The sequence below is a fragment of the Meriones unguiculatus genome, chromosome 7 (assembly GCF_030254825.1).
Source record: "Meriones unguiculatus strain TT.TT164.6M chromosome 7, Bangor_MerUng_6.1, whole genome shotgun sequence".
Classification (NCBI taxonomy): Eukaryota; Metazoa; Chordata; class Mammalia; order Rodentia; family Muridae; genus Meriones; species Meriones unguiculatus.
The window spans coordinates 80090702-80117728 of NC_083355.1; the positions used below are offsets into that span (position 1 = coordinate 80090702).

At 36.3% G+C, this 27027-nt stretch overlaps 1 protein-coding gene across 1 annotated transcript in view; it reads right to left on the reverse strand.

Moving 5' to 3' along the window:
- C7H14orf39 (chromosome 7 C14orf39 homolog) overlaps positions 1 to 16423 on the reverse strand; it is a 33549-nt gene extending 17126 nt beyond the window's left edge. Inside the window, exons 1-10 of the mRNA XM_021647249.1 lie at positions 16375 to 16423; positions 16223 to 16279; positions 14946 to 15072; positions 12593 to 12682; positions 9651 to 9838; positions 9519 to 9561; positions 7608 to 7728; positions 5978 to 6069; positions 3714 to 3838; positions 2949 to 3025 (exon numbers count right to left, since the gene is read on the reverse strand). Coding sequence (XP_021502924.1) covers positions 2949 to 3025; positions 3714 to 3838; positions 5978 to 6069; positions 7608 to 7728; positions 9519 to 9561; positions 9651 to 9838; positions 12593 to 12682; positions 14946 to 15072; positions 16223 to 16279; positions 16375 to 16423 — 969 coding nt within the window. The remainder of the gene's footprint in view (positions 1 to 2948; positions 3026 to 3713; positions 3839 to 5977; positions 6070 to 7607; positions 7729 to 9518; positions 9562 to 9650; positions 9839 to 12592; positions 12683 to 14945; positions 15073 to 16222; positions 16280 to 16374) is intronic.
- Between the last annotated feature and the right edge of the window lie 10604 nt (positions 16424 to 27027).

Sequence of the window (27027 nt, forward strand, 5' to 3'; positions counted from 1 at the left end):
AGCTGGAAAGATTGCTCAGCAGTTAAGAGTGACCTGGGTTCGATTCCCAGCACCTACTTGACAGACCATACAGTCTGTAACTACAGTTCCGAGGAGTTGGCTGCTAAAATGTTTTACTAATCTGTAAATATAATGAACCATATTTTCAGAAATAATTGCATTTCTCAAAGGTGTCCATGATTATTATGCTATTAATGTTACTTTACTAAATTTACTTTGCTAATTATTTGGGATTTTTATAGCTGTGATCATTCTTAAAACTGAGTGTATATATTTTTTCCCTATCCTTGTCTTAGCTATCTAACAGGTCAGATGTAATAATTCAAACAGTCTCCAATTTCTCTGTATTTTGGAATTGTTTAAGGAACTTTATTTAAGTCAGTGGTCCCCCAACTGAGGACAATTTTGCTGTCAGATGTCAAAAAACATCTAAGCATGTATGGAGATACTTTTGATTGTCATTAACACAGAAATAGGGTGTTACTGGTCTCTGGCCACAATGAAGAATTTGTCCAGCCAAAACTAGCAGTAGCAGCTGGGCATGGTGGTGCATGTTCCATCCCGGCACTTGGGAGGCAGAGGCAGGTGGATAGGAGTTGGAGGCCAGCCTGGTCTACAGAGCAAGTTCCAGGACAGCAAGTTCTACACAGAGAAACCCTATCTCAAAAAACCAAAAACATGTCAGCAGCATCAAGGCTGAGCAGTCTTGCTGCAATTCTGAAAGATTTGATGGAGCTCACCTGAGTCTATATGCTGGGAGAAGAGTAAGGGAGAAAGACCACAAAAGCTTTTAGAGATTGCATTTGTTTTCCCTGGATACTATATACTTGTGTTTTTCTTTTATTTATTTTCAGCCTGTTTATAACTTAAATTGCCTTACAGAAATATTCTTCTTATACCAAATTTAGTGATTAAAAAGTCTTACATAGTATTCTCTCAATATTCTAAAAAAAAAATCTTCCATATTTAGGATGATCTTCTGTTTATCTGGAAGATAAACACACTTATCTTACCTTTTGTCTCTTTTGTTCTGGGTAGAGAGCATTATTTAAATTGCTGAAATTTTGTTGGTATTTAAGGTAAACTAGCTTTTGATCAGATTTATCAACCCAAACTTTTAATTTCGCTAATTCTGACTCCTGTTTACTAACCTCTATTGTGTGAATTTTTAAGTAGAAATATTTGATAGTTAATATTTTCCACTTTCTAATGTTTTTAAATATACATTTTGCTCTGAGAGCCAGTTTTTCTACATTTCACGTTTTATAGTATTTTGCTAAATTTTATAAATTCTACTTTGATTTCTTCTTTAACTCCCAAATAATTTGGAAATATGTGAACTTCTTTTCCCTTGGCAGCCTAGTTTTCCCAGAAAAGGGCTCCTTTTTTTCCCCCTCAGACAGGGTCTTACTATGTAGTCCTGGCTGGCCTAGAACATGCTATGTAGATGCCTCAAACTCACAGAGATCTATTTGCCTCTGTGTATCACTACAAACAGGGAAAATGGCTCTTTTCTTTGACCTTCATTATAACAAGACATCAATTCTTCAGAATTGGTTGAGATAATGGTGTGGGGTGTGTGTGTATGCTTATAATCCCAGCACTTGTGAGGCAAAGGCAGGAGAAAATATAGTCTGGACTATATTTTCAAGCCCTAGTTTCTATATATTTCTATCTATCTATTTATAGATATTTATATCAACCTATACCTATCTCTATCTATATACATTAATGTATATACACATATAAATTATATAAATACGTGTTTATACATATAATATATATTAATATATACATATATAGACATAGAGAGATAGAGATAGGTAGATACAGATATTTATAGATATAGATATAGTTAGATATATAGAGAGTGGGTAGATATAGATACAGATGTAGACAGACATAAATAAAAAGGGCTACGGAAAAGGCTGTACTTACAGAAGTAAGTACCCTTGTTCGACAAGCATAAGAACCTGAGTTTGAATTCCAGCATCCACATAAAAATTGTGCATGAGAGGCAAGAACAGGCAGGTCCCAGGGACTGGCTGGCCAGCCACCTTATCTGAAATATCAAGCTTCAGGTTCAGTGAGACTCTGCCTCAAGGGAATACAGCAGAGAGATAAACACCCCATGTTGTGGTTGGCAGGCTTTATAGTTAGGAAGACTATTGTTTCCTTTTCTCCCTTGGCAGCTCTAATAGCACCTTTGAATACTAAGAGAACTAGTCTTCATTGGGTGATTTCCAGGTCAGATCCCAGCTCAACTCCTCCAAGTCTAATGTTGGAAATGTGTGCCATCTTCAGCAACAGGATCTTACATTCATGTTCTGGGAGTCAACTAAGAGCAACAGCAAGAATCTATATTGCTGTGGGACTCCCATTTTTTTCTTTGTAAGCTAATTGTCTGTGGTATTTTGTTAGTGACAGAAATCCCTATGAAACAGTGCTGTAGGTGCAGCTTGTACAATTGGTCCTGTAATTAACAAAGGCTTTAGCTGCCATTTCTCAAAAGTTTTAGTATACTAACTAACAGACTTGGTAATTTTAAAAAATATTTTATAACATATTTAGTCACAAAGGGAAAGTTTATATTGAATGTCATATTGACACTCTTTTTCTGATTTTTGTTTGTTTGTTTTTGTTATTGTTGTTTGGGACAGGGTTTCTCTGTGTAGTCCTGACTGTCCTGGAACTCACTCTGTAGACCAGGTTGGCGCTGAACTCAGAGATATGCCTATCTCTGTCTCTTGATTAAAGAGGATTAAAGGCATGTACCACCATCACCCAGCCACATTGAAACTCTTAAATGTTTTAGACTCTGAGGTAATAGTAGTGGCTAGTTTACCGTTCATGTATACAGAGGCACAAACATACATCTTTGTGCCCTACCTACATTTATTATCTCAGTTAATGCAATCACTTATGGTATTAAAAACAGAAACGCATACCTGTGAATCATTTTCTTTTTGTCTCAAGTCACTTCTAGCAAACTTTGCCTGACTGACTGAACTTTCTTCTTTTTTATCTAGATTAGATGTATTATTTCAAATTAATTCCAAAGACAAAACCAAACAAAATGTCAAACTCATTGCCTCATCTATGCTAAACTTACACTCTGTCACTGAGCTACACACCCAGCCCTAGCCCTCATTTCTCAAATATCTGATCACAATTTATACCTTAAAAATTAAGTTTATAAGAGTATTTAGCTTGAAATATGAAATTATTTCAAAACTTTTAATTTACTATACACTAGTTATTACATAATCATGAATGTGAAATGACAAAATGCCCAAGTAACAAACTACTGTCTTCAAATTAATTATTTAAAAAAAAAGACTAATGATATTAATGAAGAAAAATTAAAACACTGTAAAAGTATACAATGTGATTAATCTAATCTGCAGCATATTGAGTGAATTCTGATTGAAACATTTCAATGACCAGATTATTTATAGAGCTAGTCATCCTTGTCTGACGTCTTTGCTACCAGACTAGGATACTTTTTTAAAACATTACACATGATTTTCTCACAAATGAAAAAGAAAATATGGGAGTACAAGTCATATCCTGGAAGAGTTAATGTGTACTCTCTCATGTCTACAGGTGTTCAGTATTGTTTGTCCTTGGTTACGCCAAGTGATAACTAAAATTACTTTTTATTTCCTCTCTGTAAAAAAATGAAGTTTCTGAATAATAAATAAATTCTATACCTGTAACTCTTGGTTCTGAAGAAGTCACCTTTATTAGTCTTAAAAAATTCTGAGATTCACAAGGCAGTAACAACTGGTTATTTCGAGAGTTTCTGTTCAATACATGCTCATCTTTTTCAAAAATTCTGAAGATAAGAGTTTACATTCAGCATTAGCTAAGTAAAAATTAAAATTTAAACCCAGAAGGGATTTTTAGAAACGATACAGTTGCAACTTTTAATTTTTATAGATCATGACATTAGGCTTGCAGAGCATTTAACAGATTTTTATCACTATTATTAAATTACTTGGTAATTAGTACCAGTACTGATTAAGCCCAATGTTCTTCTCACTATATCACACACTTCCTTTTAAATATAATAATTTTAAAAGATAAAAACCATTTTAAACACTTTTACTACAAATAATGTGTTTTGATTTCAGAGTACTCCAGATTTAAAAACAATTATTTAGAAACAAATCAACTATCATGAAAATTTTAAAACAATACTATATTCATAAATGTGTCTTTTAACCTTTTCACATTAAGAATAACTTCACTGAGTTTTTCTAAATCAAATGAGTACAAACATTATCAAAAACACATTATTCTCCCTCTGTGAACAAAAGATACACTCTATGGTCCCCAACCCTCAATGGATGCTTAAACTGTAACCAGTAGAAGCACATACATATTATATCATTCCCTATACACAGAAAAATACATATACTTAATGTCTTTTCTGTCTTAACAAGCACTTATTGTACACTTTCTGTAACTTCTGCATTAAGGTATGACAGTAAATGTGGCATTTATTTCTTCCTTCTTCAGAGTCTCACAGATAAATTTAATATCACAGATCTTAACAATCAATGTAATTGTTGTTTTCTTTCCCTAAGTTGAGAACTATCACTTAAAGCAAACGCTTTATAGCATCTGTCTGGCATATCACAATTGCTAGCATTACGACTAGTATATGTATGAGCCACTTTAAAAAGAAGGGTTACCCTGAGCATACACACTGTGCTAGCCCAGCTGATCTGGTACCTGAGATAGATACTAAGCAACAACAGGCAGGGGGTGTATATAGCACTGACAAAGGAATGACTCACACCTTACGTGGTAAGGAACAGCATGGCATGGACCTTCATCATACTATTCAGAATGGTGTTCAATTTGTTTATTTTATTTTGGGTTTTGCAAGACAGGGTTTCTCTATGTAGTCTTGGATGTCCTAAAACTAGCTCTGTACAGCAGGCTGGCCTCAAACTCAGAGATTTGCCTGCCTCCTGCCCCTTGAGTGGAAGGGATTAAAGGCATGTACCACACCTTGCCTCAATTTCTTTACTTCTAGATTTGCCATGTGATATTTTTATACCATAATTGGGCATGAGTAACTGAAACTATGGGAAGCAAAAACATGAATGGTAAAATATTTACTGAGTAAAAAATGGCTAAGTAGTTCTGTAAGTTCCTGATAATATACAAAGTTTGTATAATATTCAAGTGTCTATAAAATGAAAGTCTATGTATTTGCAAACTCCCTAATCAATTTCATCATAAAATTAACAACACACTTTCCTGAGGTAATATGTAGGAGTAGATGCATCAGCATAACAGTTCCAAAGAAGTAGGATCAGGGAAATTAACTCGGCGGGGGGGGGGGGGTGGAGAATATGTTGGAAAAAAATTAGGATAAAAGTAATACAGTCTGGGGAGTGAAATTTAAGAAAAATAAAAATAGGTTATAGGCATAAACCAAAAGAAATTGATAAGAAATGGTAACAGTAATACATGTATTTCTCTCTCCTACAATAACAGGTAAAATCAATGTGTTTTAATGCCTCATTGGTGCCTTGCATTATGTCCATAAGGATCAATAAAAATATAGTGCGCTACAGATTTCAAAGAGTCTCATCTTTGTTCTCTGTGGTAAAGGAAGATCCAGTCCAGCTACTATCTAGTCAAGTGAAAAAGGTAGAAACATTGCTTCTCCATTGTTTATCCTATTTTATAACTGTTATATCCAACAGAAGCTGGATAAAATTTTTACACACTGACAGGTTATAGAACAGTGTGCTGCTATTACTCTGTTTCTTACTGTATGGTATCTTTGGTCTTCCAAAACAATAAGCAGTTTTAGATATTAGTTCATAACATTTAAAAATAATATTTTCATATAAATTAATAGAAAATATCTTGAATAAAATTATTTCAAATATACTCAAAAATTTACATGCAGAATATCTGTTCACTTAAAAATCATTTTAAAGTTTACCTATACCTTTCTTTAAATTCTTTTCTCTTCTCTGTATTTTTATTCTTTTCTTCTAGAGATTCTGAAATTTTTTTGCTTTCAAGAAGTCTTGCCATCCGCTAAAAAAATGAGAAAACAAGATGACTGACTTCATGATGGCTCACAGTTGTGGCCCTTGCATCTGGTAGACTATGGCAGACGCACTGTCCGGAATTGGAGAGGTAACTTAGTGGGCAAGGTGCCCACCCTGAAGGCATAATGGCCTCAGTTCAGATGCCCAGGCCGACATCCGAGCCAGGGGGAAGGTAGGAGCCTGGAATACCAGTACTGGGGAGGTGGAGACAGACACATCTCTCAAGCTCACTGGCCACTCAGTCAAGTCAAATGGATGAGCTTCGGCCTCAGGTGAAGAGAATTGAGGAAGATACCCAATGCTGACCTCTGGCCCCCATGTACACAAAACACACACACACACACACACACACACACACACAACCTTCAGAGCTGGCAGACAAACACATTTTTCTTAAGTAATAATTTTTTTCTATAAACTCAGATTTGTATTTTTGCTAGTATTTACTGAAAACTGCCATGTCATAGCCAGAGAGATGACTAATGGTTAAGAGCACTTCCTGTTCTTACATGGGACCCAGGTTCAGTTTCCAGCATTTATATAGTGGACCTATAACTCCAGTCCTAGGGTCTTTGATGTCTTTTCCACAGGCACCAGGCATGCATGTAGTGCACATACATACAGAAAAAGCATTCATACAAACAAATTAATTTAAATGTTTCTTATCTCTCTATATGATAAGCTATAATTACAAGTTTTTCCAGATTAAATCGCTAAACTACTATTTTGTTCTCTCTTTCAAAAACACTTCTTTAAATTCTGGCTGAGGGTGTACTCTGTTATTCATTTGTCTGTCTAACAAGCCCAGGTTTGATCATTCACCAAACAAAATAAATCATTTCTCATAATTAAGTTATATCTTGTTCTTTCTTCATATTCTTTTTTTTTTTGATCAATGGAATTGAATCTAGAAATAAACCTATAAACCTACATACCTATGGACACTTGATTTTTTTAAATTTTTTTCTTTATTAATTACACTTTATTCACTTTATATCCCCCCTGTGGTTCCCTCCCTCCTCCCGTCCCAATCCCTCCCTTTTTCCACCCTCTGCATGCGTGCCTCTCCCCAAGTCTGATAGGGGAGGACTTCTTTTCCTTCCTTCTGATCCTAGTCTGTTAGGTCTCATCAGGAGTGGCTGCAGTGTCTTCTTCTGTGGCCTGGTAAGGCTGCTTCCCCCTCAGGGGGAGGTAATTAAAGAGCAGGACAATCAGTTCATGTCAGAGACAGCCCCTGTTCCTATTGCAATGGAACTGCCATGGGCTACATCTGTGCAGGGGTCTTAGGTTATCTCCATGCATAGTCCTTGGTTTACTCAAACCTCAAAAGAAATCCAAAGTATTCCTTCAAAAAACTAACAGTTAATAAATTCAGAACCTGAAATACATTTTTGCTTCCCTAAAGCAAGAAAAACTGTCCTTTCTCCATATTTAAACTGCCTTTAAAAACAGTTCTTCTAAGACTGTAGACAAAGATTATCACATATTTATACATTAACAATATATCAAAACATAAATATATACCTTGCTTAAAGAATTAATTTCTATTTCTATATCTTCTGCTTCTTTCTCCAATTCAAATGATCTTTTGGTAAAATTGTTGGCACATTTAAGAATATCTTGGGTTTTGTATCTCAAATTAACTCTTTTTATGTTAAGGAACAGGCGTGAAATAAATTTTACATTTATTATACAATTAATATATACCATTTACATGTATGCTCTACAAAAGCAATATTGATTATTGCTATCTGAAAACAAAAATATGACTAATATAATCAGTTTACTACAGTATACTAATGAACTTAAAAAATAACATTCTATCAAGAAAAATTGTTAGGATTTTTCTCTTTCATTAAAAAGATTATTTGTTTTTCTTTTTTCAAGATAGGGTTTCTTCCTGTATCCCTGACTATCCTGGATTCATTTTGTAGACCAGGCTGACCTTGAACTCACAGAGATCCACCTGTCTCTGCTTCCCTAAAATGTTAAGATTAAAGACGTATGCCACCATACCTGGCAGTTCAATAAAATATTTTTACAAGGTACAATTTTGATCTTTTCTATGCAAGTTCATCATTTCATTTGGCATAACTAGTTAAACACAATAAATTCAAATACAAATTTACTTAAGTTTCTATCATTTATTTATTCCAAAGCCAATTAAAAATCTATTCAGTTTCCCTTTCCTTTTTCCATGAAGGTCATCAATGTATCCTGTGTAACTAAAAAAAAAAAAAAAAACCCTTCCATTTGGATTTTCTGCTTGAACAAATTAACATTTATAGAGTATTTCTCAGCTATTAACAGTATCCTATGTGGCTGTTAAATAATAAAATTTCCTAAATTAGTGAACAATCCATTTAGGAGAACAAAGAACTGAGTAGAATAGGAAACGATGAATGAAACTCAGAAAACTTTATTAGTCCTTTCCTATTTTACCTTGTAACTTATATGATTTGTATGCTACAACACAAAACATCAGGTTCTATCAAGTGTTATTATCAAAACTATCTATTTAAAATTTTACATATAAATACTTAATCCCTAGTCTTCAGCCCTTCCCACCTCCATCTACCTCTCTGTCATTAAAACTTTGCATGTCATCCCGATTTATACCCAACTCCTTAACTTCCAGTTGTATCACACTACCTACCAATCTTTGACCCTTTCCACTGAGAATTTAATGCACAACCCATAAAAATAATAGTCTAAAAACAAAACACAGAAAAAGCAAGTAGTAGAAGCATTTAAAAAATGGTTTAGGAGAGAATGGGAACAAAACAGAATGCATGCATAGAGAAGACAGCACAGTGGAATTATAATCCGATAAAAAAGCATATAAAAGATTCTAAAGGTTGAAAGAAGGGAAAGTTTTAAGTTCATCATTAGGGGAGATCTCTCTGACAAACAGGTGTGACTTAAACAATTTAAGAATTACTTAACTATCTATTATAGTGGTACTTATCAGATTTATTTAAGTATTTATTTCCCATGCTAAACTTCAAGGTTTTTTTCCAAGGGAGTTCTGTAACTGCAGCATTTCCCAGCACAGAACAGGCTGGGAACAGAACAGAACAGACATTTCAAAATGAGCATTTATGACTCACTTCCTTACCACTTTCAGTCCCAAAGAGTGTTTAATAATCAATCCATCTAAAACTTTTTAAAAGACAAAGATAAAAATTTTTCATCATTTGGTTGCCACGTAAAGCCAGATGCCTATACCATTTCATTTTTCTCCTAAATTACTCTTTTTGATCATACAAGCATATACGAAAACTAATCCCAGAAGACTTTTAAAGTGATCTTTAAAATCTAACTTAAGCTAAAAAGCAAAAGCATGAGATTGTTAACATAAAAACATATTAACAATTAAAAACATAAATTATACTTATCTAATGAAATTACAAGTGAAAAATCTGTTGTGGATACATGTGTAATGTCCATTTCGTAAGAGTTGGAAAAGGAGCAGGCACTGTAAAACAAATTTGTAGTTGAGAATGATTATATTCTTTTCATTGTAAAAATGCTGTAACTAAAGCAGTATATAAAAATTTTTAATACCTAGGAATTCCATAAGAATTGTTTCATTCAGTTTTAGTTGTTCTGTACATGCCAACACTCTATTTTGAATTTCATCATGTTCATTTTTCTTCTCATAATATTTACATGAAAAACTTGTTTCTTTGTATTTCAGTTGGTATTGTTTCAAAACATCTTCATACTGACATATACAACCATGATACATTTTTCTGTTAAAATTAAAAGAAAGTATGTAGAAATCTACAAACTTAGCAAATATCATCTATTAAAGTCTATTCTATTAAACACAAATGGCAATTATTTACTCATTTCCTTTAATATTCTGTTTTTCACTCCCTTTAACTTTTCCATCATACCTGTTTATTACCTGAGTTAGTAACTGCACTCCTTAATCTTCAATTTATCGTCCATCCCCACCACTTCAATGCCATTTTTCGAGAATTTCATGCAATGTACTTTGATCGAATTAATCCTGAACTCCTCACAGCTCTATCCCCATTTTCTCACCATCCCCAACTTTGTGTTCTCTTTTTGTCAATTATTACCCCGTCAAATCCATATATTTCTGGGTGTGGGCATCCACTGGAGCATGGTAACCTACCAGAAGCTATACGCTTAAAGAAAACTGACTCTCCACATCCACATAAGCCATCAACTCTCCACAGCTCTTCAGCTATGGGTGGGGCTCATGAATCCCCTTCCCACTCCAAGCTAGAATACTGACTGGCTCAATAGTGTGCAGGCAACCAAAGCTGCTGTTCATAACTGTGGCAGTCCTGTCATATCCAGAAAACATTACTAAACTCTGCCCTCTTTAACAAGATACAGAAGTTGAGCCCCTAAATAAGCTGTTTTTCAAACTCTGTGTATTATTCACTAATTAATCACTGTCACTTGTAGTAACTGGTGAAAATAGTATAAGGGGATAGAGAAATACCTTTAAGAAAGATAACATACCATTTGAGATTAGCATACATCCATCTTGTTCATAATATATATTTATGCCCACTCTTTACATACTCTATATAGTAATTCTGGCTGACCACATAACCTCCCTAAGTTATCATCCACGAAGAGTCTTTATTATCTCACCTATCAGTAGCAATATTAGTTTTCCTAAAGGTTTGGACAGGAATAGGAGATTAGAAGTAAGCAGCTGGTAAACTGACATTAAAGGATTTAAAGTTTAAAGAAAGGGTAGGCTATCACAAATTGAGGGTACAGAGTAAAACCATGTCTGGAAAATGAGGTGGAGAAGGCAGACAAAATGGTTGGTGCATGACTTCAATTCTTTTTAAAATGCCTGTTTTGAGTCATCAATTCAAATTATTCTACATGCCTGGTTTAGAAAACAAACAACTGTTTCCACTTAAGTACCTCAGTTTACCTTGAAAAATTATCCACAATAAATACTATAAAAAGATATATATTTGGATTGATTTGCTTTATCTTCCCATAAAAACATTTTTCTTTAAAAATAAATTCTTAAACTGGGGCTAGAGAGATAGCTTAGCAGTTAAGAGCACTGGCTGTTTTATCCAAGGTTCCATCCAGGTTCAATTCTCAAGACCCACATGGCACTTTACAACTCTCTATAATTCCAACTCTGGGAGATCTGACATCCTTTTCTGGCCTCCAGAGACACCAATTATTCTTGCAATACACAGACATAAATGTAGGCAAAAACAAAACAAAACAAAAAACCATACATGTTAAGTAAATAGATAAATCCTTTTAAAAATTCTTAAATGACCATGAATTACGCTGAGATGCTATAAGCACACAGCACGTGCACACCCCCACACCCACACTGTACTCCAGCTTCCTCCTTTGCTTAGTTACTTTTTTATTACTGTGGAAAGGCACTATAACTAAGGCAACTTATAGAAGAATGAATTTATAGGGGACTTATAGTTCCAGGGGGTTAGAGTCCATGACCATCATGGAAACAGCAGCCAAGCTGCTGGAGCAACAGCTGAGAGCTCCCACATCTCATACACAAGCACAAGTCAGAGAGAGAACCAACGGGAAAAGGAATGGGCTTTTGAAACTTCAAAGCCAGCGCCTAGTATCTCCTTCAACAAGACTGCAGTTCCTAATCCTTCCCAAACAGTCCACTAAGTACTCAAATTTATGAGCCTGTGTGGCTATTTTCATTCAAACCCTTATATTCCTACTTTTGACCCATACATTTCCTTAAGAAATCTTACATTTTCATGATTTCTAATGACAGAGAGTCCAAATCTTTAATGTTCACCTCTACTTCTTTTAGGGCTCATTTTTTGAAAATAAAAGATTGCACGTTCCTTATATGTAGAATCTATTTTAAATTTGTGTGTGTTTTTATATGTAGGTGTATGTGTGGATAACAAAACTGGAAAGAGGAGAAAGAGGTGAGAGAAGAGGACGAAATCTTAAGGTAGATGGAAACAGTAATGTTTTTAAAAAGCAGGGGAAAGGGATAACCAGTGGAAGAAGGGGAGGGAGTGCAGGAGGGTGTAGTGAGGAAAGGCATGCAAATGAGAGCAAGGTATGACACACACGTGTGAACATGCCATAATGAATACCATTATTTTGCCTGCTAACCTAATTATATTAATATAATTAACCACCCAATTCTATTAATATAATTCCTAGCATTCCAAAATAGTCAATACCCCCAAATCTTCATGAGCATTTAATTCAACATATAATTATTTCTTTACATGTTTTACTATAATTATTTGAAGGATTCTGCTACAATAGTTGCTGCTGAGAAAGTTTATATCTGAAAAAAATAAACACACACAAAGTTAAATAGAGATTTATAATAAATAGAGCTACAATGGCACACAGGACCCATTTACTTAAAACTCTCAGAATACAAATCTGCTACATTTTCAATTACCATTCTTACATTATGTCCTGATAAAACTTATTTATGAAAATGCCAGACTTAATATACAATATATAAATCACTGTACTTGTCTTTTTCATAGGTTTCTTGGTAAGCAGTAAGTTGTTCTTGCACATAATCTTCATGTTTATGAAAAACATCACATATTGGCTTCCAGCTATGAAAAAAAATAGCTGTGATTACCATCTCAAAATAATAAACTGATAATTTAAAAAATGAATATAGTGAGATGAGTTAAGAATAAAAAAGAATGCACTCATTTAAAGAACAATGAATCTTTCTCTTTCTAGAGAAAACAAGTTCATGGTCATATCCTATTACCATCACTATCCACATTCATATGCTCATATACTCAAATATTAGTATTCATTATATGTTACATAAAATTTGCTCTCATTACTAGAAAAATACAGGTTGGACTGTGGACTGCTATGACATTTCTATTACATAGTCTATTAATGTTCTTGTACTAGTACTCCAATATTAGTCATCCTTTCTCAACACATTTTTCTAATTGTGGCAAAGAAATTCTTCAGTAGTAAGTTCTCAAGAGCTAAAGAAAAGCTTTTTTCTCCTTGGACACTTAGGAGATTAAAGAAACTATGCCAAAATTAACCACAAAATTAAACAGTAAGAATAAAATGAATATCTAACTTAAATTGTCTGTTTTATTATACAATTTGAAAAATATTGCCAATATGAAAAAAAGCTGCTCTGTTCTAAATAATATTTGAATAATATGTTTTCTAATATTTTTTCAAATTTAAAAATTAAGCATTCCCATTCTGTAAGTACAGAAAAGTACATATAGAAAAATAACTACATTATTTTATCCAATTATTATACTTACCCAATATTAAGTAACTAGTATTAGTACTTTAATAAGATATGTCCAGATTTTACTATTATATTTTAACATTATTGAGATCATATTCAAAAATAGCAACTTATCCTCCTTTATCATTTGCTGAGCAGAACGTATACATAAATATTTCTCTGTATTTCTGATCAATTCTTAGAAAATATTCTCCAGAATAAAATTAGAAGTTCAAAGAGTACATATACATACACTATGTGCATTTACAATATTCGTAAATATGCTCACAGTGATCCCTAATATTCACTACAAATATTTTGATATACAACCTCTGGATTTTCCTAATTGGAAATAGATATATAATTACTAGTTGGGTTTATACTATAAATGATGTTTTATTATCTGCTTGGTTCAATTTGTAATGTACTGTTAACTTCTTTCCATATTAAATATACATGTTATAATTTCATTGACCGTTAAATGTTCTGTAATAAGTATGTACCTAAATTAATGAAACCCCTATTGTTGGATATTAGCTATGTACAGTGTTTTCCTACTTGAAAATGTTAAACAAGAAAATCAATTCAATTACAAACAAATAGGATTTGAGTAAATAAATCCAAAGATATATTTCTTAAAAGAAGTCTTCTACCTTGAAATTTTTAGATTCATTTTTTTAAATGTGTATGAGTGGTTTGCCTGCATGTCAATCTGTGCATCAAATACATGCAGTGCCCACAGAGGCCAAAGAAAGCATTTGATCCCCTGAGACTGGAGTTGCAGCCAGTTGTGAGCCACTGTGTGAACACTGGGAACTGAACCCTGGGCCTCTGCAAAAGCAGTGATTGTTCTTAACTGCTGGGCCACCTGTTTACTCCCTGGGTTAAATTCTAACAGAAATCTGTGACCTTGAAAAGCCGAAGATCAAAATTACTTCAAGCTTATTTAAAATCAATTTTACATACCAAGCTTATACTCAAAAACATTTGTTTGTTTGTATGTAGACAGGATCTCATATTGCAATCTGGCCTGGAACTCTCTATGTAGCTGAGGACAACCTTGTACTCTGATTCTTCCGCCTCTGTCTCCCAGTGCTAGGATATAAGCATGTGTCCATACTCTCAGTTTACAAAACTCTGCATTTAGACTAAGTAGATCTGAAGTAGTGAGCTCTTATAACCCTTACTTCTGTTTTTCTGTGGAATCTTCTGTAAGTCCTTCTGCAATGCCACATTACTAGTCAATTCGACTTAATTATTCTGCTAATATGGATGCCAACTTGGGGCCTGGGGTTTAGTTCAGTGGGAGGGAAGAATGTTCAAGGCCTTGGGTTCAATTCCCAGGAGGGAAAGGGAAGGAAAAGAGGAGGAAGAGGAAGAGAAGGGGAGGGGAGGAAGGGAAGGAGCACAGAGAAACCCCGTTACTTTAAAATAGGATTTCTGCTCCTTTGTGGTAATCAGAAAAAAAAGGGCCTTGTGCAAGTTAGGCGGGGCTCTATCACCGAGCTACATTCTTCAGTCAACATTTTCTGCTACAAACCCTGAGACCTTGAGTAAAAATAGAAATGTTAATTAATGGAAGTTCACTTCTGTCAAATACTTACTTACTACATCTGTCTCTGATTTCTTTACTATGTTTATAGTAGTAAGCAATTTCCTCATCTGTTTTGTTTATAGCTTCACATATCTTAGAAACATTCGCTTTGTTTTCTTTAATACTTTCAAAGCATTCTGAAAAAGGAAATATTTGTTTTATTTAACTAGAAAACATAAATTCAAAATAAACAAATATACCAGAAAAGCAAAAGTATATGGCAACATGCCTAAAAAGAGGAGAATAGAAAGTGGAAAGGAAGAGAGGCCTAAGAGACAGGCCTCCATACTAAAAATCAAGAGAACCAAAGTCAGGCCTATTCCTAGATCCAGACGCTAAGCAGAATGTAAGACTAAGCAAAAACAAATATCCTTGCCCCTCTCTTTTACAATAAGGGCTAAATCAAAGTGCATTTAAAGCTCATTATTTTGTGATGCTATGAATTCATGTAAACATTACTCATTAATGATACTACCAAATATGTTTTTGACAAGTGTGAAATTTCATCCACTGCACATCAATTATTAAATATACCAACACACTTGTTATTCATGATTAAACATAAGATAAAAATATACAATTTCTTTTAAAAGTTTGAACAATCTTTTAAAAATTTTTTGTACATGAGTACTTTGCCTGGATGTACACGTGTGCTATATGTGTCCATGGAGATTGGAAGAGGCAGTGTTCCAATCCCTGAAACTGGAATTACAGAAAGTTGTGAGTCACCATGTGGGTGCTGGGAACTGAACCTTGGTCTTCTACAAAAGCAACAAAAGCAATTAATTACTGAACCATCTCTCTAGCCCTGAAATAACGTCTTAATATTCTTTCCTTTTGATTGCCAAGAAGATAACAAAATTCTTTTTAGAATACTAAGAAGTTAACAGAACTAAGCCATTTTAAGAATTTCAAACATTGCATTTATTTAATTTACCCTGCTATTTTAATTATTATTTCTCAGAATCATTCTTCCTGGAAACTTGCCATTTGCCAACCTCTAATTTTTGGTTATTTCTAGAGATAAGAATTCAAATAGTTGAAATGACTGTTATTTGAAAGGGGAAAAAAGGTATATATGAGCTGTGAATAAGGGATTATTTCTGAGAAATCCTTCACAAAATGACGTTGAATACAAACATTTATCATTACAACACTTGTTTCAATTATTAACCCTGGTTTTTCATACAAACGAGCAACCTATAAGTTGCCCTAAGCAGTGTAATTATGCATCATGCTATATAAAATAAAAAGACTAAAATATTTAACTCATGCAAAACTACTTACTATTAATTCTTTGAATCAGATCTTCTTTAGTACTTATGTCTTGCTCATACTGAAAAACTGAAATAAACATTTCTTTTGTGATTTCTTTCTTCAACGTTAAATGCCAAATGTTAAAATTGCCACTTGTTTCTTTATTTTCACTTTATACCTACCAAATTCTAACAGAAGCCTGTCCAAACTGACGAACAGGTTGTCATTCATCTTGGACACTGTGTAAAATAAACAAATAATAAAACTTTCAGAAGCCATCCGTAAAACAGCATCTATAGGGTAAGCACCTTTCAAATACAGCATTCTTAAAAGAGAAACACGGGTGGGGAGACGGGAGAGCCCCAAGAAACAGCCAAGTGGGCACTTGGAGGGCCCGGCGAGACGGAACGTTCCGGAAATTTTCCTTCGTGACCATGCATACAGCGTCCTGCAAGAAGTCTCTGGATGACTAGAACCCACAGGCAGCCATATTTCCTGACGTGTGTTTTTAAACTTCAGTATCGACTGCAGGGACATTCTTAAACCTTCAATGGTGTGTGTGTTCGCCCCCGAGGTGGCACCGCACGCCCGGCTCGTGCACTTGTGGCGGGAATTGGCCCTCGAAAGCTGCGGCGTCCCACACACGGGCCGGGCGGCCCCTCGGCGCCCCCGCCGCGCGCAGCCCCGCCGCCACTGCCTGCTCCTCAGACCCTTCCCCTCCGCCCCCATCGGCTCACCGACCGGGTCCCTGCGGCCCCCCGGGCGTCCACGCTCGCTCGCCCCGGGGTCCCCAACGCGCGCTTCCGCGGAAGCGACTGGGCCGTCTGAGGCCCTCTGGTGCCGGCCTTGGGAGACCCCGCGGACTACGCGGTCTCGGCTGCAGATCTCGCGAGATCACGATGACGGAAGGGAGCGCTGGGCTGCTGCAATCAAGCCTTCAAGGCGTCGAAAGTCCCCGAATGGGCGCTACGTTCAGAAAGCTGCGCCAAAAGGAACCCAGGGCGTTCTGGACACCAGTGTTCTCTAAACGCTACCCAGTGCTCCGGTAAGAAAAAGGTTTTGGAAATCAGCGGTAAAATGGACACTCCATACTTCTTGAAAAGCAATTTTTAAGACGGTTTTGTTTGTTGTTGTTTGCTTAAATAATTCAAAATTTCTTTAAAAAAAAAAAACTACTGTCCCTTGGTAGTTCATGCATTTGAACTTTGTGTATCCAAAGTGAACATCATCATCGTCATCATCAAGAATCCCCCTAAATTGCCTCAATTTTTATTTTTTAGTCGGTTAGTGATAGAGATTGAACCCAGGGAGTCTTGTTGGTTAACTGTGCCTTCTACTACTGAACCCTACAGTTTCTCAATTGTGTTTTTTCTAATTGTATGTTACTAGTGGTTTTATTGTCATCCTAAATGATCTCAACAATTGATGTTCTTATAAGTTATTTAAATGAAAAAACAAACTTCCAGAATTTTTTTAACTATCTCAAATCTCTCAGACACACATGTAATCAATTTTATTATAAATGTTATATTACTCACTGTTATTAATGATAGCAAGCCATCAAGACTAATAAGTTTTGATGATATAAGAATTCAGCAAATTTATTCTTTGTGTGTTTGTGAGAATCTATTAATTATCTTTCCAAGTTTATAGAAGTACAACTTACAAATAAAAGTTGTATATATTTACAGAGTATGAAATATAAATGTGAGAGTATTAATGTATTCACTGTCTACTGCTAATAACACAATACTACAGACTAGACGGTTTGTTTTAATGAAATTTTTTTTGGCTCGGGCTTGCTGAGGCCAGAGCTGAGGAGCCACATCTGGTGAGAGCCCTCTTTGGCAATAAATTCCCAAAGCACTGCAAGGCATCATATCACAAGAGATCAATCAACTATGCATCTTGTGTCTCTGCTCCCTTGCATTCTATCTATCAGAATTAAATTATGAAGGCTCCATTTTAGTGACTATACCTAATCCTAATCTCATCCCAAAGTCCCCACTTCTAAACACCAGAGACAGGTAATATGTCTACCACCTTAATATCTCAAAATGGGAATTAAATTTCAATGTATGAAACCTTGAGGGAAACACACTCAAACCATATATAAGCTGTAGTAATTATGAAAAACGGTGAAATGAAATAAAATTAATTTATGTAGCATATCCACCACCTTGTGCAATTATTACTTTTGTGTATGGTGAGATCATTTAAGATCTACTTTCTGACTAGATGTTAAGTAAAAAATGCAGTCTTATTAGCTAGAATCACCATGTTGTACACTAGCTTTTCAGAATTTATTCATCCTGCCTAGCTGAAATTATGTGCCCTCTGATTAAAATTCTCCTGCCTCTATCTCCAATGTCTCCCACTCAGCAACCTCTAAGCTGCCCTCTGCTTCTATGCATGCAACTTCTTAAAACATTTTTTTGAGATTATAATATAATTACAGTGTTTCTCCCTGCCCTTTCCTCCCTCCAAACTCCTTGCTGTCTTTCAAATTCATGGACCCTGGTTAATTGTTATTGCATGCATATACATATAAACTGTCGCTTTATGCATGCTTTCAGGGCTGACCATTTGATATTGGATAAGTGGGGTGCTCCGCCCTTAGGAAGACTATTTTTCCCACTTTCAGTATTCCTTAGCTGTAGCTCTTTATATACTGTCCCACCACCACTACCATCACCCTGGGTCTACTTTGGCATGTCTCTTGGTGCTGTCTTTGTTTGGCTCATTTTTGGGCAGTCATAACTAAGAGACAAAGTCTCACAGCAAACTAACTCCTCATTTCTCTGGCCCTTACATCTTTCCACAGCCTCTTCCACAATGCCTCCTAAGCCTTAGGTATGGGACTGTTTTGTAGAAGTATTCATTGGACTGAGAGTTTGCTTGGTAGTGATTTTCTATAGTGGTCTCTGTCTGTTTTTACAGAGAAGTTTCCTTGATAAAAAACTATACTTCTCTGTTTGGGTTAATTTATAAAATTGTGTTTGTTTCTCAGTTTGTCTCTTAACCCAACTTATCACCCAACTAATCGAGGCTCTTATAATATTAACAAGGATCACAGCATAAGAACTAAGCAGCTATTTTTCTATTCTTTTTTTTTTTTTTTGGGGGGGGAGGATCTTTCTGTTGTTTTGTCATTTTGTTTTGTTTTGTTTTGTTTTCCAGAGCTGAGGACCTAACGCAGGGCCTTGAGCTTGCTAGCCAAGGGCTCTACCACTGAGGTAAATTCCCAACCCCTATTTTTCTATTCTTAACCCACTAAACTAATTTGGCTTCCTCCCAGCATACATCCCAGAAATATTTGCGCGTTACAGCTTCCTAGTTCAGCTCTTCTCTCCTGAATCTGCTGCACCTCTGCTCTTGGCTAAATCCTCTTCTTCCTCCCCTTTTGCCTCCTACCATGGTTGGCAGGAAATCCAGCCCTATTCTCTCTCCTGTTCAGTGATTGGCTTATTAGGGAACAATGGAGGAGAAGTGTTTATACAACATTGAGAATGGAGATTCTCAGAACAAGGATTGCAACCACATATAGTGGGTACAGAAATCAGCATTTGAATTAAACAATACCTTATGCCTACACATAAGGGTATAAGAACAAATGTTTAGGTTCTTAGATCCATGTTAGAAATTATGCTGACTTAGTAAAGTAGTGGTTGTAGGTTCATTCCACTCCAATATCCATTTACTTTCATGGGGACAGAGAAGTCCTGGGTTTTCAGGACTAGGCAGCCTAAACAACAACAACAAAAAAGTTTTAATTTAAACATGGAAATCCAAGTTCAGCAAGAGACCCTTCCTTAAAGGAATAAAGCAGAGGATTATAGAATGATAGAAGTGGATTCCCTATGTCCTCCTCTGCTTTCACACTCATGCACAAGTGTAGACACATGTACATATCATACACACATACACAACTGTATCAGTATGTTGGTTCCATAATTCATATGGTCCCCTTTTCGTTCAAGGTAGCCTAGGTCTGTACCTACAGGGTGCTGCTAATGCAAAGAAGTAACAGTGGAGAACTTTTGTGCTAATACACGCTTCACTTAAAAATGTACTTGGATCAAATTTCCAAGTAAAACCAATTAAATTTCCTCTGTTTATTTTCCATGAATTGACACGTTTTAGTCATTTCATTGTGTATGTGTGCACTCAAGCATTCATGTATGCACATGTGACAGTAGGATGTTAATATCTGATGTCTTCATTACTGCTTTTCACTCTAATTTTGCAATATAATTTCTCCCTGAACCTGGAACTCATCTACTCACTAGACTGGCTGGCCAGCAGCCTTCCAGTGTTTTGTCTCCACCCTGAGCTCTGGCATTACAGGCACGTGTCACTATGCTCAGCTTTTTATGTGACTACCAGGAATACAAACTCAGGTCCTCAGGCTTGTGCACATGTGCTTTGCTCATGGAGCCCTCACTTTAACACTCAGATTTTTTCATTTTCATCCATAATTATATATGTATGTGTGTATATGTATATATATGTGTATATTAAATATTGTTTTCCCTGGAGTTTCTAATTGCATTGCATTTCTCCCATAGAATCCTGTGTTCATCACCATATTGTCAAAACCCTTTTAATTTTTTACTTGTCAGTCGAGTAAGCATAATTTCTAAGCCCAGAGTAAGCGAAATCACTCCATCTTGATAGAGCTATGCCTTTTCTTATAACCTCTTAGGTTCTTTAATGGTCATTTCTCAAGCATCATTTGAGACTGGTTGATTTACAAGATTAGGGATGGCTAGTTATTACGGCCCTACTTCAAACCATTTAAGTTTTAACCTCATTTTCTATTATCTTTCCTTCCAACGATCACTATCCACCAGTTCAAGGGAACTCAGTGGAAAAACTTTCTCATTCATTATAAGTAATCCTAAATGTTAATTATTGTATTATGCTTTGATACAATAATTCCTTTAAAGTACATGAAGTTCTTTAGGACCTAGGACCTTTATCATTATCATCATCATCATCGTCGTTGTCATTATCATCGTCATCATCATCATCATCATCATCATCCTGGTTTGCTTTCTATTACTGTGATAAAGGCTGTGGCCCAATGCAACATGGGGAGGAAAGGGTTTATTTCATCTTACAGCGTATAGTCCATCATTAAGGGAAAATCAGAGCAGGAGCTCAAGGCAGGAATTTGGAGGCAGGCACTGAAGCAAAGGGCAGAGGCCATGGAGAATTGCTGCTTACTGGCTTGCTCTTCATGTCTTGTTCAGCCAGCTTTTTTTTTTTTTTTTTAACAACTCAAGACCACCTACCTAGGAGTAGTTCTACCCAAATGGGCCCTGTCTGTTCACATGAATCCTTCATCAAGAAAACACCCCTATAGATTAGCCTACAGGCCAATCTGATGGAGACATTTTCTCAACTGAGGTTTATTCTTCCCAGATAACCCTAGCTTGTATCACAAAAACAGTGAGAACAAAAAAATTAACAATCACAATTGACCTTCTGTCAATTTCTCTTTCAAACACATCACTATTAAACTGTAACCTTTCCTTTCTTTTTTTTTCCCCCCCACCTCAGGGTCTCATGTTAATATCACAATCTAAAACATAGTATAACGTTGACAGTTCTACAGTCTTTAAATATACTTAACACTTTAAAAGTCCAAGTTCTCCTTAAAGGTCCAACATCTCTTTATTATGAGTACCTATAAAGCCTAAAATATGTTATATATTTCTAATTCCAAAAGGGGAGGCCCAGCACAGACCTACACTTAAACCAAATCAAAACCAACATCCAGCAGTGTAATCAAATCCTCTGGTTCAACGTCAGGCATCTGGCATTCATTCACAATCTCTTGGGCTCTGAAGGACTTAAGGCAGTTGTGAGTGTCCAGATCTGACATCCACAGCACATGTATCTTGTCTCATAGGCTCAGGCTGACTCCTCTCCACACCTGTCTGCATCTTTGGTGGCCAGCCTATCATCTTGGCATCTCCAGCTTCCTGAAGTTGCAAATGTAACTGAAGCTGCATCTTTACCAGTGGCAATGCAGGACCTCAGCTGCTTCCCTTGATTCCTTTAGTCCTCAAGTCCCCAAACCAGTTCTGCAAGGTCAGCTACCAGCTCAAGATACAGATTTTGCCTCCTCTGGAAACAGCTTCTGTGCACTTGGATCCTGAGTCAACACTGCCTAGAGCTTATCTCACTGATGCCAGTATCTTATTAATCAGCTCATTTTTCAACTTCAACTAACCAGAATTGTCCCAGTGAAAGTTTCACTTCTACAAGTTCTTTTTTTTTAAAGATTTATTTATTTATGTATATGAATGGTCTATTTGCATGTATGTTTGCATGACAAGAAGAGGACATCAGATTCCGTAATTGATGGTTGTGAGCCACCATGTGGTTTCTGGGAATCAAACTCAGCACCTCTTAACCCCTGAGCCAACTCTTCAGCCCCATCACTTCTACAAATTCTTAACCCAAAATATCCCATAAATGACCCTGATTTGTCTCCCTCTAGAACGTCACAAGCCAGGCCTCCATTATCTGCATTGCTCTCAACATTCTTATTGTCCAAGCTACCACAGAACCACCTGTTAAGATGTGAACCATGGCCATAAGCATCTTGAATAAGAAAGAGCTTATTTCATCGCACAGTTCATCATGAAGGGAGGTTGGGGCAAGAACTCAAGTCAGAAACCTGGAGGCAGGAGCCAGAGCACAAGCCATGGAGCAACACTGCTGACTGCTTGCTCTTCATGGCTTGCTCAGCCGGCTTTCTTATACAACTCAGGACCACCTTCCTGGGAGTGGTACCAGCCACAATGATCCAGGCCTGCTCACACCAATCACTAGTGGAGAAAGTGTCCGGAAGACTTGCCTGTAGGCAATCTGATGGAGACATTTTCTCACCTGGCGCTTCCTCTTCCAATATGACCCTAACATATGTCAGGTTGGCATAAAACTAACCAACACAACCCCAAATCATGATGTGTTTCAATTCTCACCTCTGCTCTTCCCACGTAAGGAAACTGTAACATTTTACTGTTGAGCATTAAAAAAAAAAAAAGTACTTGAATAGGGTCTGAAGTTGGCCCAGAGGTTAAGAGCACTTGCTGCTCTTGCAGAGGATCTGGAATTTGTTCCCAGCACCAGTATCAGGTGGCTCACAACCACTTGTAACTGTAGTTCCTTTGGAACTACCCTCTTCTGTCCTCTATGAGCATCTGCATACATGTGCTTCATATCCAGACAAGCAAGCACATGGATATATGTGGCAGGAAAATGGAAAGGATTTAGCTATCTGAATCATGCCTGGGGCACTCTTTCGATTCAAGTACATAGATCTGAGACATATTTGTTTGTTTGTTTGACATCTAGCTGATTTCCATATGGTGAGATATTTAATAAAAGAGTTTTTGCTTGAATAATAGTTTATACCCCTCTAAGAAGAAGAGAAAGGAAAGACTGGGTAACATAACAGAATTACAGCTGGTGGGAGAATTCACCAAACCCAAAGAAGCAGCTCACTACTCTATATTAAATTATGTAAATTATACTGAAGAACTAATTCAAAATTCTGTCCTGAGATACTTCTGACTCCTTGGTGTCTTATTAGCAGAGATCATTTACATATATAATCATTTTTAAAAGGTAAGAGTCCTATTTCAACTCTCTGAAATTAAAGTACAAATAAACTGAAGATTTCTTTTTATATTTATGAATTTTATTTAAACATTCTACATTTGATACAAAGAGAGATGGAATCTTCTCTCATTTATTTAATTCCACCACATACATCCAATACTTCAGTTATTTTTTTAATACCAATTATTATCCTTAGGAAAATTAAAAATTTTAAATAAAATAAAATTAATGAAAATTCATCTTTGATTGGGCTACTTTTAATGTTGATATGGAATAATTTGAAATGAAAGTAAAAAATTTATTTTTAAAATAACAGAGCCAAAAATGTTGCTTTTCTTTTTAAATTAACCAATTGTAGTGTTCTATTCTTTCCATATGCTTCCAAAACATTTGAGACTGGCATGTATGTCAGGTATGTGGATGTGTAGATAAATTTACCTCCTCATCTCCAGAATCTGTGAACCTGACTTTATGTGGTAAGACTGTGACTAAGTTGTAGATCTCATAAATAGAAACACCCTAGATTATGCAGGCCATCCCTAGTGCAATCTTCTGGATCCTTATAAAATATGGCCAGAGTTTACATTCACACACATACACACACACACTCATACACATACACACACACACACACACACACACACACACACTCACACAATGATGGAGGCTACAGAACAAATGCCAGCAGCCTAGAACGGCTTTCTTCCCTGGAGCCTCTAGAAGAGAGCTCTGCCAACACTTTGATCACGGGTTTGGCCTCCGGACCTTCCAGAGAGTACATTTCTGGTTTTGGTACCTCTCAGCTTTAGGGCACATTGTAACACCAGCCACCGGAAACAGCATGGTAAGTGTCTAGTTTATTGCAACAGGAAATAGGAAAGGCCACCTCAGAGGAACCTATTGCCTGGAAGGTTTCCAGGACACGAAGAGTTGGCTCAGAGGTTAAGAGCATTTGTTGCAGAGGACCATGGAGCAATTCCCAGCACTCACACAGTGGCTCTAATTCCAGGGGATCTAACACTCTCTCCTGAAGCTCTGTAGGAACCAGACGTGTGTGTGGTACACACACTCACATGTACACAAAGTATCTGTATACATAAAATAAAATAAATCTTAAAAAGAAAAATTAGAGAAAGTTTCCAGGGATCCAAAGACAACACCAAAGGATAGCCAAATCAAGAACAAGATAGAAAGTGAGACATCCCGTAGACAATGCTTAGGGCCTAATTGCTAGATTAAGTCAGCCGTCGGTCACAAAGGGGGAACTAATTCCTGTTGAAATGTATTATGTCAGGCACTGTGCAAAGGATAGTCATCAGAATCTCGTTTAATCCTTGTAGTTCCCATCTAAGGATTACTCCATTTGCTAGATAAGAAAACTGGGGGCCTCAACACATGTGGTTAGGGCAATGACATAAGCTAAAAATATCTAAAGTCTGCCTGCATCTACTGTTTCATAGCTCCTGTAAATTTTAGTGTGGGAAACAACACTCTCCCGAAGCATCAATACAGTGACTCTACCCCTTGTCTCCTAGGCCGGCCCGGCCCTCCCATCTTTTCAGGAGTGAGCATTTTGTCTTTGTCTACCTCACAATTTTAAGCTTAGCGTACTGAGGAGGTACTTAGCAGTGGAGACTAGGGGACAGATGGAGGAAGTCACGGATCTGGCCAAGTAGAAAAGAGGGAAAACAACGTATGATTACACTACCAAAAAACAATCATTAGCACTCATTAAAGAAAAAAATAACAGAAAAACACAAAAAGGATTGATACAGGTAAAAAAAAAGTGAAGAAAGAGAAACATATAGAATATTTACTATAAGAAAAAAATAAAAGTAAATATTTAAATTTCTGAAACTTAGTTCAACCTCAGTGTTAATGACTATTTTAATAAATTTTCTTAGGTTATTTTTTTCAAAACAGAAAAAAAGAGGGTTTTAAAACTTGCAGTCTAAAGAAGCCAATCTGCTGTTAAAGAAAAACACATACACAAACACACACACATTTCTCCATCCTTTAATTTTTTGCAATTCTCTTCTCCCTGTCTGTCTCTATAATACACTGCCAGAGCTTTGCAGCTGGTCTTACTGGGGCTTAAGCAGCCTCCTCTCTGTGTTTCCATTTAAAAATCTTTATTTCAATAGGTGGGCCTGGAGCATCTGCACTTCCAAAATTACCACACAACTGATCCAAAATGATTGAAACAAAATTGGTTTCAAAAATTGCCCCTGGGCTGAAAAGAAGATGAAGGCTAACATTTCAGACCTAAAGAAACATTTATCACGATTCTGAGGTCTGTAATCGACTTCTGTAGATGTAATGGAAAATGTTGACAGCTTGTTAATTATAGAAATGCTCGCGAGCATCACTGTTATTCTTTTGAAAGACCTGACAAAAGAGTTCAGAGTTTTTTCACTTAAACCCAGCCTTACAACACCTCAAGTCCAATCTCTTGTCCCCTGAGGCTGCATTCAGTTCGCTTTTCCTGTAAGTGGACAGTGCGCTGACTCAGGGAAAGGCTCTTCAATAGTGCCAGCCCCGGACTCCAGCAGTTTCCGGACTCCATAGAAGACAATGGAGTCCCAAAGCCACATTTTGATTCAAGGACTTTTGGGGGGTTTGCAAAGGGTTACATCCAAGACAGTTTAAATTTCCCCGAGCTCTTTGAACTAGAGGACTCCAAACGTTGAGGTTTACACGAAATAGTACAGACCTTTACATGAGGAGTCAGTGAACACCTGAGGGTCAGATCTTCTGCCCTCGACTCTACTAAAATTAAACCATCTCTCTTGAGTGGAGAAAGCAAGGCATGCAATGGATAGAAATATGAACATGTTTCATTCCTCTGAACCAATTAGATGCGTAATGTGGGCAATCTTCGGCTTTTGTAAAATGGAAAGGACCAATGTCCATTTGGTGTCTCTCCTAACAATTATTCAACATCCATAGATTTCATCTTGTCTGAAAGAAAAACCTCACCCTGATCACAAGCTTTTGGCTTACAAATATGATTACTAGTACCAGCTACAGTAATTTTTAAGGAAAAAAAGAAGAGGTCTTAAGAACTGATTTTATTAATGTGGCCTACAAATAAAGTAAAATTAAAATATACTCATTCCAAGGCTGGAGATATGGCTCAGGGGTTGAGAGCACTTGTTGCTCTGGCAGAGGACCCATATTCATCTTCCAGCACCCAT